The sequence below is a fragment of the Carassius auratus genome, unplaced genomic scaffold, assembly GCF_003368295.1.
Source record: "Carassius auratus strain Wakin unplaced genomic scaffold, ASM336829v1 scaf_tig00034585, whole genome shotgun sequence".
Lineage (NCBI taxonomy): Eukaryota > Metazoa > Chordata > Actinopteri > Cypriniformes > Cyprinidae > Carassius > Carassius auratus.
In genome coordinates, this window is record NW_020526162.1 from 191,221 (window position 1) to 212,234 (window position 21,014).

At 36.0% G+C, this 21,014-nt stretch overlaps 1 protein-coding gene across 2 annotated transcripts; it reads left to right on the top strand.

The window, feature by feature from the left end:
• The first annotated feature begins 8,046 nt into the window (after positions 1–8,046).
• On the top strand, positions 8,047–20,966 carry chfr (checkpoint with forkhead and ring finger domains, E3 ubiquitin protein ligase). Of its 2 annotated transcripts, none has more exons than XM_026253630.1 (18): positions 8,047–8,201; positions 9,208–9,364; positions 10,763–10,862; positions 11,665–11,774; positions 11,869–11,928; positions 12,211–12,378; positions 12,818–13,006; positions 13,762–13,918; positions 14,081–14,235; positions 15,076–15,238; positions 15,401–15,543; positions 15,646–15,762; positions 15,847–15,930; positions 16,024–16,094; positions 17,031–17,118; positions 17,201–17,308; positions 17,640–17,712; positions 18,637–20,966. In XM_026253630.1, the coding sequence occupies exons 2-18, from the start codon at positions 9,253–9,255 to the stop codon at positions 18,677–18,679; spliced, it is 1,941 nt and encodes a 646-aa protein (XP_026109415.1). In that variant the 5' UTR covers positions 8,047–8,201; positions 9,208–9,252; the 3' UTR covers positions 18,680–20,966. The 2 variants fall into 2 exon arrangements, with proteins under 2 accessions (XP_026109415.1, XP_026109416.1); XM_026253631.1 differs by having other exon boundaries at positions 12,821–13,006.
• The last annotated feature ends 48 nt before the right edge of the window (positions 20,967–21,014 follow it).

The window sequence follows — 21,014 nt, forward strand, 5'->3', positions numbered from 1 at the left end:
AAATTAGTGATTGGCATTTTGTCCGGTTTTCCCTACGCAGTCCGGCAAAGGAAATGCTCTTCTTTTCTAGAAAATGCAGACCAGTCAAAAGTACAGCTTGTAAAATTTGACATTTATTTTTATGTAACTATTATGTAACACTAGCTCATTTACCTGAATTCCCCCTCAGTATAAAAACAGGGTAACACTTTAGTTTAGGGACCAATTCTGACTATTAAAGCTTATTAGCATGTATATTACTAGCAGGTTGGCTATTTATTAGTAAGTAAAAATAACTTAATACCTTATTCCATATGACCATTTATCATTTATGATCCCTTAATCCTCCCCTATACCTAAACTTAACAACTACCTTACTATTACTATTACTATTACTAAGAAATTGGTTCCCAAACTAAAGTGTGACCAAAAAATAAGAGTATTTTTATTTGACACCAGCAGAAGTGGAGTGACTGAAATCTAAGGAGAATAAATATATTAAACTATACCCTGAATCTACACCCTGAAAAGTATACATACAGCTGTGGTATCAGATGGTAATACCTTGAAAGTATACAGTATATAATTTACTCATAACTGTGTTTCTCTATATTAACCCGATCCTTATAACACAGTGAAACACCAACTGATCTCAGATGGAGTGAATTCCAGACTGAAGTGATAAAATAGCATCGAAGTCTGTCTACACTGCCATAGACTCGGCACTCCAGTAATGCTTCTGAACAGAAACACATCCACTACAAACAGGAACATATGAGGGAACGGAATGGAAACAAATAATTGTTCATTCTAAAAACAAGCAAGCCACTGAGATACGATGACACAGAGGGATAAAATGAGAAACAGTGAGTGTAAAGATGTGAAGTAGTCTGAAAAAGATGGGAAGTTGAGGAAAGGAGAGAGAGAGGAGGATAATTCCAGACAGACCAACTGAGCCCGAGCAGCTAAATCATTTTTCCACTTTCATTCATTTTTTAAATGATTTTTTCCCTCTTTCTTCATGCCTCAGTGAAAGCTGGCTGCCTGACTCCTCACACTCACATACACAGGCATCATTGTGTATACAAACCGTAAAAGCCAATGAGAATTTATGCAGCTGGGTTCATCTGGCAGAGATGGAGGTTATAGTGGAGAGAAGCTGGCGTGATATTCAGACGACCTGCGATCTGCGCTGCCAGTAAAGAATGGAGTGAAAGAGACTGTATGCTCAACAAAGAAGGAGAGTAGAAGAAAAGCTTTCTCATACACTGACTTTTCAGTTTGTTCCAATATAATTTCAGGGTTTAAAAAAAATGTGTGTGAAGGTTTGACTGTTTAGTGCACCCCTATTAGGCCCTGTTGGCAGATGCTTTAACTACACGCTCACAGTCACAGGCAAAGAATCTTGCTCCATTGACTGTTTCAAGAATAGATGTGTATTCTGCCGGAAAAAAAACTGCAAACAACATATACAGTATTGCTAATATTACATTGTTCATTTCATGAATAATGAATAGCAATCTATAGCTCTCAATAGGTAATACAAGCCTCTTCTATAGATGGCCAAAGATTGTTTGGGTTCTCCATTGGAAAGCGAGACTTCTCACATCAAACTGTGAAACTTTGATTTATACCTTCAAGCAATTATGTGTGAAATCTATAAACACTGACCCTGTTTGATTCTCACAAATATATGGATGTCTGCTTGGCTACAGCATATGAGACGGTCTTCACTCACATGGAGAAGACTGTTTTTGGTCTGGTGACACATTCAGTGGATTCTAATATTGCATATGATCCAAAGGAGAAATTAAGTGTTTTGTTTGGACAACAAACTACTATTTTCAAAAATTGTATTAAAAGTTAATATTGTTTGTGTGTATGCATCTTGTTTGTTTGTTGAAGATTCTGTTTATCTTCTGTCCATGCCAATTTTCATTACAAATAAATCGAAATATTTGTAACCAAGCAACACAAAACCTGTTTTTCAAATAAAAAATGTGTCAGAGGTCTTTTTTTAGATGGCGAGGATAACTTTATTTATTCTTTGATGAGCAGAAAGTTCAAAAGAACAGCATTTGTGTGAAATAGAAATCTTTTGTAACATTAGAAAAGTCTTTATTGTCACTTTTGATCGATTTAATGGATCCTTACTGAAAAATATAAAATTTTCTTGAAATGTCTCAAATTATAATATATATATTATATAAATATATATAATATATACATTTTACAACCCCAAACTTTAAAATGGTAGTGTATACTCTTAAGTATTCAATTTCTAATGTAAGTTGTCCAAATTTTCATTAATATAACATAAACAATAAAACAGACTAAAGACTTAGCCTTACAGAGCTGAACCGTGTACTCAGTATAGCCTAGTGTCATGGCGGTGGGTTTTACAGGGCCATGCAGGCACTGCTTAGTGCGTTTCACTACTCTTCTGATTCTTATTTGGTTATAAGGAAGGCTCATATGGCTTTGGCCTGTGATGCAAATTTGTGCTTTTAGTTGTCCACGAAAAAAAGCTAAATCTCTTAATCTGTGTCCTTTCACTTCTGACATATGACTAACAACAAACATCTGACAACCGCCCTGCACTTGACCTTGTGTTTTTAAGCTGGCTTTGTACAGTATTCAGAGCTGTATGGTTGCAGGAGGGGGAGGGGGGTGGGCGCTGCATGCACACCCTTGGCTAAATGATTGCAGATGCCTGGCTTGAGCTCAGAAGCTCCACATTCCTCCCCTGTCGAAAAGACATTAGTCCAGCTCTGCTCTGGTCTATACTGTCTGGCAGCCTGCTTTGAAAAAAGACAACCTCACTTATCTGTTCTCGCTACATGAACACATAACAATCCTCATATCTTATCTCTCCCTGTTCTCTAATGTCATATAGCTTAAGGGCAGGTTCTGTAGTGGTTGCAGGGCTACAACCAACATAAGCCTTTGTACAGCGCCTAGCTGGCAATGGCTAGCCAGTTAGCAAAGTGCACTGAACTAAGAATGTTCGAAATTTCAAATATGTGAATTTCCATAGAACTGCATTTCACAAGAAGAGACTGCATATCGCTCGGTGGAGGCTGTTCACATTGAGTGCATATACATGCATGTAAAACCAACCCAAAACAGCCATGTTTAGTAAAGCTTGCTAACCACTCCTGGCTGTAGACATCCGACTATCAGCCTAAACCCGCTATTACACAGTGGCTCAACCATCAGCGTATGGCTTGTGTTGACAACCGGCTATTTAACACATCAAAACAACAAGAGCTGCTATCGAGCTCAAGCTCTCCTGGACAGGTTGTCGTCCAAGAATGCTCTTTATCTTTTGTTTTCGGGCTTGCTGGTTTTAGTCACACGATGTGTGCTGACACTCCCTTTCTTCTTCCGAGGTGCTCAGTGTAGCCATCATGGAAAGGTCAAAAGAGAAGTTGGCCAACTTATAAACAAATACCGATGGGTTTATGCAAAGAGGAGGTTTCCATAGAAGCGATTTTATGGAAATGTGTACCCATGGAAATATCCACTTCAAACAATGCAAACAAATATTTTCTTAATCTGTGTTTTTGGTTTGTTTACTAATGAAAACATCCAAACGTCCTGTATTTTATACATGTCATTTAAAATTATGAATATTCATGTTTGTGAATGTATATTTGATATATTTTGAATTAAGTTTATATTTCTTATCCCATTGGCACATATTATTTTCTTTTAATAAGCATAACTCAAACAAATAAGTTTGCACGAGAAATAAGGGGAAACTATTTGTCAGTGGGATAAGATGAATGTCTTTCTTTCAAGATTTTTCATATTATCTTTGATGAATTATTTAAAATGTTCTTGTTTTAAGAAAGCTTAGATGTTTCTACTAGAAAATGACATCAAATACTAATTAGGAGTTTTGTTGTTGTTGGGTTTTTTGGCACTGAGGTTGCCATGTTGTTGTTGTTTTTTAGTTAGTTTTTTTTTGTCCTATGGGTTATTTTTTATATTTATTTATTTATTTTATATCTCACAATTCTGAGTTTACATCTTGCAATTCTGACTTTTCCCTAAATTCTGAGTTTATATTCCACAATTTTTTCCCCACCATGGGATTAAGAAAAATTATGACTTTTTTCTCACAATTGCACATTTATCTCACAGTTCCAACTTTTCTTCTCAGAACTGCGAGATCCTGTGACGACGAAAACAAGCTTCCATAGACTGATACCTTCTTTGACCAGCTTTTTTTGCCAGTTTTGCTAGTGTATTACCCACCCCAAACCAACACTGATAAGACACCTCAAATATTAATACAAATCATGCCTCCTTTATCTTCTCCATCCAACATTTTGAGACATCTCTGAATCTTTTATGTGGAATGGCCATAATAATCAAACGTGCATTACATTTTGACACATGCAGGCATAAATCTGTTCACTCTGAGGCTGTTTGTGAGAGATAAAATGTCCATCATGCATTGAAAATGGCAGACGCTCCGTGCCCTGTTCGTTTTGTTCTTCTGTATGTGCACTGAATCTCACATTAATTAACACTGCTCTTTCACCTGGTATCAGTTTCTCATCCTTCTGTGCTTTATTTGGATTGCTCATTATTTTCTTTCCCAGAGAAATATGTCTAATACCTACAAGCTGTGCGCCATCACAAATGGCACTCACATAATGTCCTTTGTTGTTTGCCAAATGGTTTTTTAATGAAAAGTTTAAGAGGGGCATAATTACATATCTGAGGTAATTATGAAATCCAATATTACAATTAAAGTAATTTTATTTGCTTGTAATCTCCCTTCACCAAGTCTAATAAGGGTTTTGAAAGAAGGACAAGCAGGCTTTGAACGGCGACTCTTTTCTAAATGAAGTTGGGCCACCTTTGCTCTGTCTCAGTTCTCCATGTCTTTGATTCGCAGTGTCGTGGTGAGACTGTCGGAGAAGCGTGGGGATTGTTAGTCTGTGATCATGCAGACTCACTGACAAATCAGTGGATTTGGGATTTATGATGAAATGTTGAAGGAAGGGCTGCCACTGCTGCAAGATTGGCATGGTTATATATATATATATATATATATATATATATATATATATATATATATCTATATATATATATATATATATATATATATAGATATAGATATATATATATATATATATATATATATATATATATATATAAATATATATATATATATATAGATATATATATATATATATATCTATATATATCTATATATATATATATATATATATATAACATAAATTCATTAATTACTTTATGATTTTAGCTGGTTTAAGATGAAAAGTGACCAAAACCTCACCCAAAACAGTCATCAGACCAGCTGAACAAGAAAGACCTTTTTTTTTAGAAAATAACCAGCTTCATCTGCACCAAACCAGCGCTAACAAGCATAAAGCATGAATTAATTCTGGTCTTTTCAGTGGGGCCTTTCGCCATTCAGGGATTTCCTCTGAGAGTCGAGGTGAACTCAATAAGATGAGCGCTCTGTGAGCTCGATCCGTGTACGCATGCGCAAAGCCCCTGCAGCGCACCAAAACAAATGCCAATGAGATCATGCAAAAACTGTTTTTCATAGAAACGACCTGTGGAGATGCAGGCAAGCAGAAAATGCCGTAATATAAAATTCTGCTTCAGCAAAATCGCCATATATAACAAATGTGAAAATGCTATTTTGACCTGACATTTGTGCCTGCATCCTTCGCACGAATAACATCAGCAAATACAAACCATGTTTGACAGAGTGAACGCATGGGTTTATGAATAATGTGGTAATCGATTTCTTGACAAGTGGCATTGAATGTTTTATTGAAAAAAATTACAAAAGATTGTAAATATGCATACATGTACAGAAAATATTCAGGAGCTGTACCCTGGAGCAATCTTGTAGCTACAATTGTGTCGCAGTTCAACAGCTCCCCCTGCTGTATGATTTGTAGAACAGCTACACCCAATCGTTAGAGTTTAGGCCTAGTCGACAAAGCATCAAGATTTTAGTAAACATTCCTATAATCCCATGAATGTATAAGATTGCTTGTTTGTTTTGAGTAAAAAACTTTATGTCCCAGATGTTGATTTTTATTTATTTAAAAAACATATATAGTTTTTTTTTTACTCTTTAATAAAAAAAAGGTCACATTAAAACTTGTGTATATTTTGACACTTTATGTGTTAACATTTTATTTGTGTAGAGTTTTGCTTTACCTTGTCCCAGACATCTTTAACCTTTATTTCCACCACAGAATGCTAAACACATTTTATTATTTAGGTGGCATAAATTACACAGTGATGGAAATATTAATCTTCAGAAAAAACAAAAACAAACACACACAAAAAACTACAAAACACTATAATGCATGCATGCCCATTGTTGTATATTCTTGGAATTTTCCGCAAAGTGTATAAAAAGCGGTAACACTTTAGAATAGGGAAAATTAGTAGTAAATAAGGTAGGCCTAGTTGTTAAACTGCATTAAATGTTTCTGCAATTTAAATGAGCTGTCCACCAAACGACAGCAGTTATCATGAAGAAAGAAAATGAAGAAACAATAAAGCAATCAAAAATGATGATCAGTCAGTACAATTAACAGTTAAACTTTTAATAAATTAGTTATCTATTTATATACATATTACTGTGTTCTGCTTCAACTGGGTGAATCTGTCAGGTTAAACTTTCCCCATCTCAACAGTGTAATAAACTGCAGGGCTTCATGAGCTGAATGTCAACAGACAGGGTTGACATGAAACTGCCTGACTGCTTATCAGAGCCAGACTGCACAGACACCTTTAGAGCCCTCTGAGACACTCTTTTCAATCTAAGAGAGGCTATGAAAAGCAAAGTGAAAGCTGCCCAAAGAACTGCTGCCAAAGCAAATGACCACAGTCTTGAACCTTGCACACACTGTGACAGTTTCTTGCAGTTACAGAGCGTGTTATCAGCGATCACTCTCTTTCTCTCTCTCTCTCCTACTCTCCAAAGACCCCAGCCTTAATGTATCCCCCACTTATCAAATCCTTCTTGTGACCCTGTCTGTGAGGAGATCGGAATGCTTTTGTAAGTTTTGTACCTACACTTCACTACTCTAGTGTAACTGATTGAGGTATACATGACTGAACATCACTCATCTCACTACATAAATACATTGAGGTCATCTAAACAGCAGATTTATTTTTAGACGTTATTTATCATCTTCTGCAGACGAGCGAGTCTACACTCTTTAATATAACTTTTCTAGATGAGGGTTCACATGCATTGTGCTTGTTGTTGCAGTGTGAAAATGTCTGTTGTTTCATTCTACAAAATCTACCTTTGGTTTGCTTTAACGAGGGTTTACTGATAACTTCAAATAGTTGAATAATCATTCATTTGTGAGGGACTTATTTCATAGAGGTACAGCTAGAGGTACTGTATATCAATGTACAAACCCCATCATGTCAGACAATGTGTGATATTATAAAGGTTGTATGCAAAATTAAATAAATTAATAAATTAGTATTTTTTCACAGAATATTAGAGAAATAAACATGAAGAGAAACTTTTCAATTAAACTTTACATTTTGTACTAATAAAAATTAATATTATTGTTACTTTTTTTTTTTTTTTGTAGTACTAGTAGTAGTAGAAAATATAGTAAAAATGCATGAATTTTTCAAAAAGAAAAAATTTTTTTGAGATGTTGGCTTAAAAAATATGTTTAATGTTGTTATCTTTGTTATATTGTTATCACTGGAATATAATGATCACAAACAGTATGAAAGTATTGACAGTTTATTAAATCATTAGTCTTTTTAAACCTGCTTTTAAGAAATATGAAAAGGGGGTTGCTTATTCTAAATTAATATTTAATGAATTATGCATAATCTAAAAAATCACTCACAAACAGTTCATACTTCTCATACTTCTCCATCAGTGATTTCTAAGTCTGAATGTGTAACCATCTCTTGTCTAGACACCTTCCCAGACGGGTTTTTGTTCAGGGCTTTCACATGGGCCAGACTGGTGACCCCCTGCCAATTTCATTCCCATAGCCTCTCTCTCACCCTCCCTCCCTCCCTCCCTTTCTCTCTTCCTCCTCCTCTGCTCTATCAGCTGATGCCTGAAAATGCCACTGCTGGCCAGGAAGTGCTCAAGAAAATAAAAACGAAAGCACACAGAAGATTCAGCTCAACATGCGCTAATGCTCCGGATACTCTCGGACGTTGGTTAGGTTAGTACATTGAATATATTAGAGGTTGAGTTTACAAATGAATTTTGTTATTTTGAACTGTTTCAGATGTGATTGTGGGCTAGCGCTTCAGAGTTAGCAGCACTCGCGTAAACATTGCGCCGTTCCACGCTGCTGTTTAGCCTCCCAAAACAAAACTCAAATCGAAAACAACCACTTTCAAGATTTTACACATTAGTTCGTATAATTTAATTTACTTTATTGGTTTCAGCTTTACCCAGAACTCTTTTGCAGTTTGAGTTACGTTAGCTAGTTAGCACACTGACTACTTCTAATGGTCGAATAGCTGGAATAATGTTTATGAAGTAACGTTAATTGTTAACTTTAGGCGAAGCGTCTGTAACGCTCTGTACTGGATCTCAGACTTTAATGTAATATCTTTGCATATCGAAATGCTTAAATTTAAAGTCGTTTAGAAATATACAACTTGTCTAAACTTTATAAAATTGATGTCAAGAGTTTTGCACTCTTCTTCACTACCACTGCTAGAACGCTAACAAGAAATCGTGTTATGTGTATTTATTACTATAATCAAATGTATTTTGATATTCAAAAATTAAAAACCGCTAATGAAAATGGAAATATATACAGAAAAGTACATAAAATATAGAAATAAAAAGGCCCATCTGGTCAATTGTGATATTGGTAAAGCTTTTAAATATCTGTTGATTTATTTGTTTCCAGTCATTTAACATAACAAATTTCTGATTTAGAAAAATTATACTGATTGTCTTGTGCAGAGTTTAACTTAAGGGTTTTGTTCATGTACAGTTCATCCCTGTAGCTCATTTATAATCAGTTAAACTGCTGGTTACAACACATCTTGTGTTACAAACACTTCCTGGTCTCCCCTACTGTTTATTGTACAAAAAAAAAAAAATGTTTGTAGTGGTTCACACCACATTTTACGACTTTTATTTCACCGTAATCAGCATTTGCATTTATTTGGCTTCATGACATTTGTGTTCTCTGCCTCATGCTTCTTTAGGTGACGTGATCTGCTGTCTGCCGGGGAAATAAGGACGAGGAGAAGATGGCACATCAGGGTAGCGGACAGGCCTGGGGAAAACTTGTGAAAGTCGACTCGTCTCTGGGTTCAGAGATATTGCTTATAAATAGAGAATGCACGGTGGGAAGAAAAAAAGGTGCGCTGAACATCATCACTAATAATGTGTTTGATCATGTTAGTTACTCAAGTCTTGTTTTGCTTCTTCACAGGCTCGTCTGTGACTGTCTAGTTTTACCTTTTAAGTTTACTTTTTTTTTAACCCTCAAGAAGATAATCAGTCTGAAGCAGTGTCTGTGTGTATTCAGTGAGCCCATGCCTTTCACAATGCTCTCTTTAGTTCAGCAAATGAACCCCCACCCCAATAATGACAAAGGCGTCTATTGAAGACATGCTCTTGGAATATTAAGTAGTTTTTTTGTGTTGTGGTGGTGTGCAGGGAAAGGTCTGTCTGGTTTTGAAGACTGTCTGTTTTCCTGCTTTAATTAATAGTATTAATCCATGTGTCTCGTTCTGCATGCTTCACAGTAACATTCGACACTGGTTATTAGCAAAACTGATACGCTTCATTACTATAATAGTGTCATTTTTAACCTTACATCACATCACGCCACACTATACTTCATTTAAGACTTGCATGCCTAATGTGTCTGAGCGAGAAAGTAATGGGCCAGGTCAGGATGAGAAAAGGTGCTTGATGAAAAGAGGAGCGTGCTTTATTAAAGTCGACATGCAAATGTGTTCGCAACCAATTTGACTTCAGTAATGTCACCTATTTTAAAGGGAAGCAGGATATTAAATTAAATCATAGTGTCCCATTTGCCTTTCCCATTTATCCACACTCTTTTAGCAGGAGCAACTTACATTGCAAAGTATGTGTTCATCATTTCATGCATTCCCTGAGAACCGATTCCATGACCTTGTGTGGTGCTAGAAAGAAACACTTTACTACTACTACTGCTACTACTACTATTACTATTGTTATTATTAATAATAATAATATTAATTTTATTTGTTTGTTTATTTTCCTTACAGTATTGCAACTTTTGTAAATTTCACCATTATTATTAATGGTCCTTAAATTAGACATTATTTTCTTCATGCTTTTCTTATTTGATATAAAACTTGAATTTTTGTAAAGCATTTTGGCAGATTTATGTAAAGGCTTAGGCTGGCATTTGAGAAGCTTGAAGGTGACATCAGCTGAAACTTTTCAGAAGTGGAAAAATTCTTGTTAAAAGATTATAAAGAACTATTTTGTTTGTGTTAATAACAGTGATGGATTGTACACAATAAGAAAAACAGCATAGTCCGTTTTGATTTATTGTTGACTTATCTATGTGAGATCTGTCCAGTCCTGCTCCTGGAGAGCCACTGTCCTGTAGAGTTTAGCTCCAAACCCTAATCAAACACACCTGAACCTGGCAGAAACTTGCAGGCGGTTGTGTTGAGGCAACTCTGCAGGACAGTGGCCCCCTGGGACCAAGTTTGGAGACCCCCGCTCTGTCATAACCTCACGGACATAATTTCTTCCTAGATTGTGACCTCTCGTTCCCGGCTAATAAACTGGTCTCAGGGAAACATTGCAAAATCACTCAAGATCAGAACTCAGGAAAGGTGTGGCTGGAGGACATGAGGTAGGACCACCTGCATGACATCATGAGGTCCTTCTTGTAAGATATAAGCTATAATACACAGACATGGATTGCTGAATAATTTCATGCTAATATCATGTTCCTGCTAAATTAGTTTATACTGTTATACTGAATATATAGTATAAGTATTAACTATATTATAGTAGTATATAAAGTATATATTAGTGACTATCATATATGATTTACAATAGTTTTTATACCAAAAAATCTTGTCAGGCACATTCAGAACAAGAATCATTAGATGACATGAAAGACTAAGATCGCAGTGCAACAGAAGCAAATCAATTGTAATTTGAAATCTTTTCCAGTCTTTGCCACTATCCATCAATCCACTAGGTTTGTTGGATTACAGTATTTAGCACTATAACTATTATTAATAATATTAATAATAATATTTGCTAATATTATTAATGTCATTAACTGCTGTAACATTAATTTGGAAGACTGACGTATAATGATGATGCTATGGTTTATCAAATAGATGTATAAAAAATCATTTTAATTATGGGCAGTTATGACATGGCAGTCCCATGTATTTGATTGAATGCCAGCTCATCAATGCTGCTGTACATTTCCATCCAGCTAATGAAGTGAATGTCTGCTAGACGGTCAATATGCTGTGTGTTTTACACAGTGCTTAGTCAGCGTGATGGAAATGGCAAGTTTCCCTCCCTTCCTTCTCATTATCCTTTCTTGTACAACTTCCTCTTTGCTATTTTTAACCAGGCTTTAACTAGGCACTTTATTCTGTCTGTATTCATTATGATCCGTTTGTTTCCGTCAGCACCAATGGAACAGTGGTCAACATGTCCAAAGTGGTGAAGAAACAGATGCATTTACTGCAGAATGGTGATGTCATTCACTTTGTGTACAGGAAGAATGAGCCAGAGCATAGTGAGTTTTCACAATTGTTATATAACACGCCGTTTCGGTAGCATAGTTGCATCCAAACAGATGATGCATCACTCAACTATTTTTGATTTTGCAGACATTGCTTACGTTTATCAGGCTATCAGGTCACAGGAAAGTGCCTCACAGGACGCTGAAGGTAAATACATTCCTATACTCCTGTTATACAGAGTTAGTTTTGCTATTGCCTGCCTAAGTGAGGCCAGCAGAAAAAGAAAGTTGTTTCAGAGCAAGAGCATGTAACCACATTTTAAATGGAAGTTATGGAAACAATAATTTTTCTCCTTTGTAAAAACATGCACAGTTGAATTACTCCCAATAACATGAATAAGTTTTGATTTCATGAAATTCCACTTTCATCCCCATGCAATTTTTGGCAGTTTCTGTAAATTAGAGTTTTTTTTCTTTGGGATCTCCATAGATGCTGGAAGAGAAGAAGATTCAGATCTGACGGAAACGGAGAGTGAACCAGCACCAGTAGAGCCTGTTATTGTGAAGCCTCTGCCTCAGTCTGGGCATGAGGATCCTCAGCCATCTACCTCCAGCTCTTCCTTCCACTTCTACGACATGCCATTATCTACCTGCTCTGGTAATTACCATCCACACTGTATGTGCACTTTCATGCAAGTTGCTTTTGATAAGAAATTGGCTTTCGGTGCTGCTGTTCATCTATGCATTGAGCTTTTTTTTTTCACACATTTAAGGCCTGTTCAGACCGTTTTAGAAATGATTTTACATTTAAAAGGATAGCAGAGGCCACACCACAAATGTAACAACAATGGACAATATGGTTGGAAACATTTTCAGAACTATTTTTTCTAACTGTTGAACGATTAAAACCTTGACAGCCAATCAGAATCCATTCTGCTTTAAAGAGCAGTGCGCACTTATAATAAACAATGTTATAATGAGTCACTGTGTGGACACTGATAGAGTTATCATTTTCTTTACATTTATAGTTAACATTTCTGCATTACATACTCAAAAAAATTCCTAAAAAAGTGTATATGTCTGTATGAACCATTTAGTAGATGTGTTTCCAAAGAAGAACCCAGTGAGATCCTCGGTTATTTGTAAAGGAGAATCAGAGATGACTGCACCTGCACCAGCAGGCAGCCCCGGGGAGCCGGTCATGAAGTGGACCTGCTGGACTGATGGAGGCCAACAGATGGAGCCAGAGGTGGAAATGCAGAGGAAAAGAAGAAAAACTGACAAAGGTGCTGTAACACTCTAACACAAAGTTTTGGTAAAATGAATAAATGTGACGAGTTGCAAATAATTTATGATTTCTGTCTATTTTGTGTGGTCTAAGCTTCTGTATTCCTACAAAACAATAATCACTAACATGACAAGTTTTTTCAAAGTGTTTAGAAGTGTTTTATGCTTTGATGGTTTAAGATTGCACTATTGTTCAAAATGTGTCTGTCATGATCACCAAGGCTGCATTTATTTGATCAGAAATACAGTAAAAACAATAATATTGTTATAGAAAACAGTTCTTTTAAACTGTAATAATATATTTCACTGCATTAAAATGTAATTTATTCCTGTGATGGCAAAAATGAGTTTTTAGCGGCAACTACTCCAGTCTTCAGTGTCACATGATCATTAGAATCATTGTAATATGTTGATGTGCTTCTTAAGTAACATTTCTTATTATTATCAATTTTGAAAAGAGTTGCGCTGCTTAATATTTTGTGGAAAGCGTGATAATTGTGTTCAAGATTCTTTGATTAATAGAAAGTTGAAAAGAACAGAAGTTATTTGAAAAATAAATATTTTTTTACATTATAAATTATACATGTCTTCATTGTCACTTTTGATGCATCTTTGCTAAAAAAAAAAAAATCATTTCTTTAAACCAATGACAATTTGCTGGCTTTTGAAGTGTTTTAATATGCATTTCAGAACTGTCCTAGAATTGAAACCCTTTCAAATGTAACGTTTATGTCTGTATCTATCTGTCCTGCAGACGATCAGATGGGGTATGGATCTTCTCACAGTGACTCTGCTCAGGTTCTTCTCAGAGGAGCAGCAGGGACAGAGAAAACTGAAGGAGCCACAACAGACAAGATGGAAGAATCCCTCACATGCATTGTCTGTCAGGACCTGCTGCACGACTGTGTCAGGTCAGTCCAGTGTGCACAAATCAACACTTACACCCGAATGGAGTCCAAATCCATTAGTTGTTTTCCTAATTAAAACTTTTCTATGATAAGAAGGATTTAAAATATGTGTGGAGGCTGAATTAGAATGAATTTTCAGTAGTTAATGTGTCTGTTTCTATACAGTCTTCAGCCGTGCATGCATACGTTTTGTGCTGCCTGTTATTCTGGCTGGATGGAGCGGTCTTCCCTCTGTCCCACCTGCAGATGTCCCGTGGAGAGAATCCGTAAAAACCACATCCTCAACAACCTGGTGGAGGCCTACCTTCTCCAGCACCCAGGTACTGTAGCGCACCTCTATTCACACCAAGTCAAATGTAAACAACACGAGAGTATAAAACATTTGCAGGGTATATTTATTTCTATAATACCTCTCCTTAACCTTACAGAGCAACTGGTAATGTAAGATAAAAGGTAAAAGCTTTATTCTTTACTGAGGGTTCAACTTCTTCCAGAAAATAGCACTGGGAACTCCTCAGTGATCCTACGTTTAAGTTCTTTAGAAATAAATTTGTTAGTATACTTACCATCGAAGAGGTCTACATTATATATTTTTAAAGGAGGAGACTACAGGGCTTGAAAACGGACCAGAAAAACCAATATTTTTGAAAATACAATTAGGAATATGGTACCATATTGAGTGTGGCTTTGCTAAACATTCTTTAAGCCATTATATTCTGAATGTACCAAGATTAAATTATTTTCTGCTGTTATTTGATCAAAAACATTATTTTCTGCTTTTATTTGATCAAAAACATTATTTTTGTGAAAGATTATTGCACTTTAAAATAACTGTTTTTAATATATTAGAACATTTATTCCTGTGATGGCAAAGCCATGAATGATGAAAAGTTGTACTGATTCATTTATTAAAAAAAAATGTTCACTGACACTTTTTCAGAATTCTTTGATGAATAGAAAGTTTAAAAGAACAGCATTTATTTGCTAAATATTTTTTTCTTAACATTATATGTCGTTACTGTCACTTTAGATTGATTTCATCTGTCCTTGTGGATTAAAAGTATTGAAAAAAAGAGTGAAAAAAAAACACGTACTGACCCTAGGTTTTTTAAATCTCTGAAGAAATGTCAAAAAAAGCTAATCTTTTTTTGTGGTCATAGAGAAGTGTCGGAGTGAAGATGACTTGCGCAGCATGGATGCTCGAAACAAGATCACGCAGGACATGCTGCAGCCAAAGGTCGAACGCTCCTTCTCGGATGAGGAGGGCAGTTCAGACTATCTGTTTGAGCTCTCAGACAATGACAGCGACATTTCTGACTTGAGGTGAACGACTGTTATCCAATCAGAATCTTCTACTACTTTACGTAGAACTTAAAAGAAAGGGAAATCCAGTGATCTATGGTGTTTTGTTTCTTATTAAATGTAGATTCTTAAGTGTTGAAGTGATTACTGAAACGCACCCTGATCTACCGTGTTTGTTCACAGTCAGCCCTATATGATGTGTCGGCAGTGTCCAGGTTATCGGAAGGAGGCTAGCACTGTCCCGTGGATCTGTGAGGCCGCTCAATCAGAAGTGCCAGCTAAAGTGCCTGGAGACGGCCCTTCCACATCCTCTGACACCTCCACAGGTTCTTCATGCTCACACCTGAGTCTAGACAATGCATTTACACAGCAATAGACACATCCATGCGATTCTTGATATGGTTAAATCCACTGTATTCCTACTGCAGCTCCTCAGGAGTTCAGATGTCCTCCTCAGGGCAGTCACCTCATCTGCTCCTGCTGTCTGCAGCCCATGCCCGACCGACGCTTTGAGCACCTCCCCCCTCAGATGTCCCCGCAGCACTGTGAGTGACCCTGACAGCTGTCCCATCAGTGCTCTCAGGCCTCCTGGAGTCACCTGCTGATTTGTTGTCTGTTCCTTTGGCCAGGTATGGTGTGCCAGAAACCTTTCTGTCATGTGTACTGGGGCTGCCAGCGGATCGGCTGTCACGGCTGCCTAGCACGTTTCAGCGGTAGGTTTCTGAGCATTTCAACTTTCTGTATAATTTATTTCTGACTGTGTGTTATTTTATAAAAAAAAACAATACGGTTTTTTCTCTTTACAGAACTTAACCTTAATGATAAATGTCTGGATGGAGTTTTTAATGGCAATCAATATGAGTCTGAAGTCCTTCAGGTTTGTTTGCTCATACTTGGAACTCATACTCATACATGGAATCACTGTTATTTGAGACCCTGGAGCACAAAACCAGTCTCAAGTCACTGGGGTATATTTGTAGCAATGGCCAAAAAAAAACCATTGTATGCATCAAAATTATTAATTTTTCTTTTATGCCAAAAATCATTAGGATATTAAGTAAAGATCATGTTCCATGAAGATATTTTGTAAATTTTCTATTGTAAATATATAAAAACTTAATTTTTGATTAGTAATATGCCTTGCTAAGAATTTATTTGGACAAATAATAAAAAATAAAAAACATTTTATTTTTTTATTTTTTGCACCCTCAGATTCCAGATACTTAAATAGTTGTATCTCGGCCAAATATTGTCCAATCCTAATAAACCATACATAAATGGAAAGCTTATTTATAAGCTTTTATTTATTGTTCAGCTAAATAAATTGACACTTAAGACTGGTTTTGTGGTCCAGGGCCACATTTGTATTATTATTTATAAACTATAATGGTATTTATTAGTAATTGTGTTCTATGCTTTTGTCGTTTTTGCTTATAAATATTTATTTTATAATTTGGGTTTTTGGTATTCTGATTTTAGGTGAAATGGTATTTTTCCATTTTAGTAATTTTAGTAATTTTAGCATTTTAGCTAGTGGCAAGGCCACTCTCTAGGAAAATATTTTTAATAAAACAAAAAATAAAACTTAGAACTACTACATTTTGTGTCCGTCTGGAATCCCAGCCCTTATTTATTTTTGCAAGGGCAAGCTCAAATCTTCTTTAGAAAATATAGAAATCACGTTTTTAATTTTAATTACCAGGCGAATATTTAACTAAAACAAATCCAAGTTTTAAATCCAAGTATTTGTTAGATTTCACCTTCTATGTCTCTTGAGCTCTAAGCTGTTGTTCATTTCTGCTCTTTGTGGTAGAATTATTTGACTTCTCGAGGACTGAGCTGGAGACATCTGCTGCAGGAAGCGCTCCAGGCTGTACAGCAGGGCCTGTACCAGCTCTCCGGTAACTGCCCGCTGCTCATATTAACAAATCTTGATTTCTCAGGTAAATAACCTTCTCTAATTCATCTGGGCGTGTATTTCAGATTACAGAATCACTGCCAACTCTTTCCTGTGCTACTGCTGTGGACTTCGCACTTTTAGAGAGCTTGCATACAAATACAGAGAGAATATTCCTGCACCAGAGCTGCCAGGTAACACAAAGCTGCAGTGTCACATTAGTGAAGTGATGTGTGGCCTAGTCTGGTGTCCTATCTTCAGAATTGTTATTGAGGGTGGAAGAGAGTGTCGGTTATTCACGCCCCCCCCACTGACAATTCCTGTCAGACTTGAGACTAGAACCCATGACTTTGGGGTTATATATCCAACTCTCTAACCATTACGCTACGACAGTCCATATTGGTGTCCCAGTGTTAATTTCCTGCCCCTCTGCTGTAGGTAGACATAAAGCCAAATATATAAAACTACAGATTTAATAATAAAAGTATTTTTGTATGCAGCAATTAGCCTGTTTTTTTTTCACAGATTCTGTGACAACCAGACCAAACTGTTATTGGGGACGCAACTGTCGGACTCAAGTGAAAGCACACCACGCTTTGTAAGTGCGCTCCATGCAAAACCACTTCTTCATGGAAAGCTTGAATGTTCATTTTAAAATGAATTTCATGTCTTGCCCATCTAATTCAGTATAAATTTGCAAGTACTTTTTGGCATGATTATGTTCATGTGCAAAGCATTATCCAGATCCAGCCATCCTTGTGTCCACATCATGTCCATCCTGTGAAGCGTGTCATACTTCAGTCCACCAGTAGAGGGCAGCAAATGAAGATTATGTACAACATAGGCCTTTCAGTTAGGAAATTTCCATTTATATCAAGGTTTTTGTGGGTCTTAAAAGTCTTAATTCACCCTTCCACAAATGAAGGCCTAAAAAGATCTTAAACCAGAGCAGAAAGTCTGAAATTCATAAAGTTATGGCATTAAAGGTTGCCTCGACATCTTCCTCAGTGTTTTTGTTTTGGTTTCCAATAATGTCTAAACACCAATTTAATATACATTTATGTGCAATGCAAATTAAAGTCTTGTTGATCAAAATTAAGTACATTCATGATTAAAACAAAAATATCTATCAATGGGGAATGAACTCGTTTTATCTTTTGATTTATGTAGATTTTTCTAGCCCCATTGGCAGATATTTGTTCTTGTATTAATCATAAACTGTATTTGTTTAGATCAATTTCTTAAAAATTTAAGAATCTTTAGACATTTGCAGAGCCATATAAGCTTTTTTTGTTGCAAAATTAAAGTTGTATTTTCAAACTTTGACATCCTAATACAAGAGCATATTGATGTACTGTTCTCCGTTCAATTTATTCCTTTAATTGGTCTTAAATTGACCTTCATAAAACCCTGAGTAATGATCTTTATCCTAATATCATAATCATACTCAATCATCAAATTCAGATGACATGCAATGATAACACCGAATCTTAATCAGTCATTTTGTTTTGTCTTCTTTCAGGAAATTCAATCACATATGTGAGCAGACGCGGTTTAAGAATTAACGCTGGAGGAGCAGCGCTTGACTTGACAGCAGCAGTTTGGGAGTTTGACTCTCAGCAGCTTCTGGGGAGCTGAGCTGCTGCAGGCACGTGTTATACCTCTTTATTCCTCTAGATGGCAACCTTACATATGCAAAGTCAATCAGATGATGCTAAACCAATCATCCTTGAGGTATGGTGTCAGCAAGTGGAAACATCTGATCAGGATCTGCACTGTGTGGAGAAACAGACACTAGTTTTCCAGGATGTACTGACCGTCATTCTTTCAGTATGCACACTTCATTCCACTATGCTATTGACATGCTTTCATGCTGCATTTCTGCTTATAAATGTGAAACGAGACAATATTGGCAATCACCTTTACGTGCAAAAATCTCTTTAGCTTGAACCTTATACAATATCCAAAATCTATAACTAACCTTTGGTGCCTGAGAGTCGACTGTGAGTGTTTGTCAGCTTTCTTTGCATATGTCACATACTTCTTCCATTTTAATGTTCATTAACTATTATTATCATAAACTGCTCAAGACATTTAAATGCTACTGAGAAGATTGAAAAATGTATGTTATAAAAAAGGGATGATCGTGTTGGTCAAGTGCACTAAATTTTCCCATGTTAGGTATTCAGCATCAGTAGCTGCATTTTGTTCAGTAAGGGCAGTAAGCCATGTAAAGAAAAGGTGTGTATTTTTTTCCTTCTAACACAAGACTGAGGGTGTATCGCACTGCAGGGGATAATCAAGTCAAATCTGATTTATAATAAAGGCTTAGATGCTTTCGCACATCTCGATATGATTATGGAAGTTTTGCTTTTAGCTCATGTTCATATGCAAACAAGGCCAGTTTTTAGCTAGACAGTAGATGATGCTTTTCCTAATGTTTTTCCTATGTAACTTAAGATATTTTAGTTTTTCTTTTACTTGTAGGATTGGTGATATTATAGGTAGATTGCATGGCCATATAATAGCTGATTAAGTATTTTTTTAGATTTTCTGACTAGGCTAGAGCTGTATTTCTGGACTAGTAAATTAGTTTTATTTTTTCTTTTCTTTTCTTATTCTTATTCTTGTTTAACCACACTGGCAGTATCCTTAAAAAAAGTGGTCAGTCTTTAAAATGTGGCATTATAGCCACATGAAAGTTCTGAACATTTTACCCTTATTTTTTTTTTTACTTTTTAAAATATATGAAAGTAGGTATATGCTGTAATGTTGTTGTATTTTTGTTTTTCAAAAAATTTGCAGGGAACATCTATACATTACTGTTACCGTAACAGTACAGTTGATCATAACATTGTTTTTGGGGTCTGTTGTTCCTCTTACCATGGCATTCTTCTGAGGCTCAAATTAGACAATCTCTCGAGGTCAGTCCTCACCAGCCTCAACTGCTCTTTGGGTGAACAGAGGTGCTCACACACTGATCTAATGGCACATGACAAACGGCCACATTTGCTGGATTTGCTTCATTAGTGAACGTTGAGTTGTGGGTTTTACCCAGGATAAATCACCCTGCTTTAATTTGGAGCTTTGCTTGGGAATGTTTCTACAATTGTAGTTCATGCTTTCATTAGCAAATTAGTGGTTATTTCTCTCTCTCTCTTTTATGCATTTGGTAGACGCTTTTATCTAGAGCAACTTTCCCCAAATGTTTATCTGATTGTACATCAACTGGTATGCAAAGTAGTATTTATCAAATGTACACAAATATCAAGATATGTGGGAAAGGGTTTTATATTGTGTTCAAATATCTACATAAACATTTTGTTATTAAATACCAGACTAATAGAGCTTCCTTTGAAACCACATACAGGCTGTTGCATAAATCTAAAATGTGGTTTTAGGCGAGTGGAATAGTGTTATGATGTAAGCTCCAAAGCTGGTCTCAGTCTCTGAACTAAAAATCTGCACGAAGGGTTGAGGGATTTATTCAGGAATGGTTCTGAGTGTTAAAGGCTTTGGAGGCTGCTTTGCATTTACTAAAAGGGAAATGTACTCTGCAAATATTTACTTCGGGTTGTATGGGATTTTTTCTTTCATTCAGAAAAAAGGAGTGGAGTGGGGTTTAATTCTACCTCATCAAAGTTTAAACTGGGGCTTCAAATGGAGAAAAAAGAAAAAGTTTTCTGCTTATCAGGTTTTAAAATAATTATAGGGAAGTCCGTCTAATAGCACTATTGAAGTTCTACAATTGAATTAGCACTTGCTGTGCCTCACGTTTGTAATGCCTAGAAATAAATCTGACTAAAAACCTTGTTTAATTTACTGCACTAATAATAAAAGACTATTAAATTACATATGACTTTGTCCCTTCTGTGCATATGGTTGTACAAAAAAATACAG

Excerpts from the sequence above, each read along its gene's own strand:
- chfr (XM_026253630.1), top strand. The coding sequence starts at position 9,253 with ATGGCACATCAGGGTAGCGGACAGGCCTGGGGAAAACTTGTGAAAGTC. Across the intron at positions 11,929-12,210 it reads TGCCTCACAGGACGCTGAAG|ATGCTGGAAGAGAAGAAGAT; the intron begins GTAAATACATTC and ends GGATCTCCATAG. Across the intron at positions 15,931-16,023 it reads CTGCCTAGCACGTTTCAGCG|AACTTAACCTTAATGATAAA; the intron begins GTAGGTTTCTGA and ends TTCTCTTTACAG.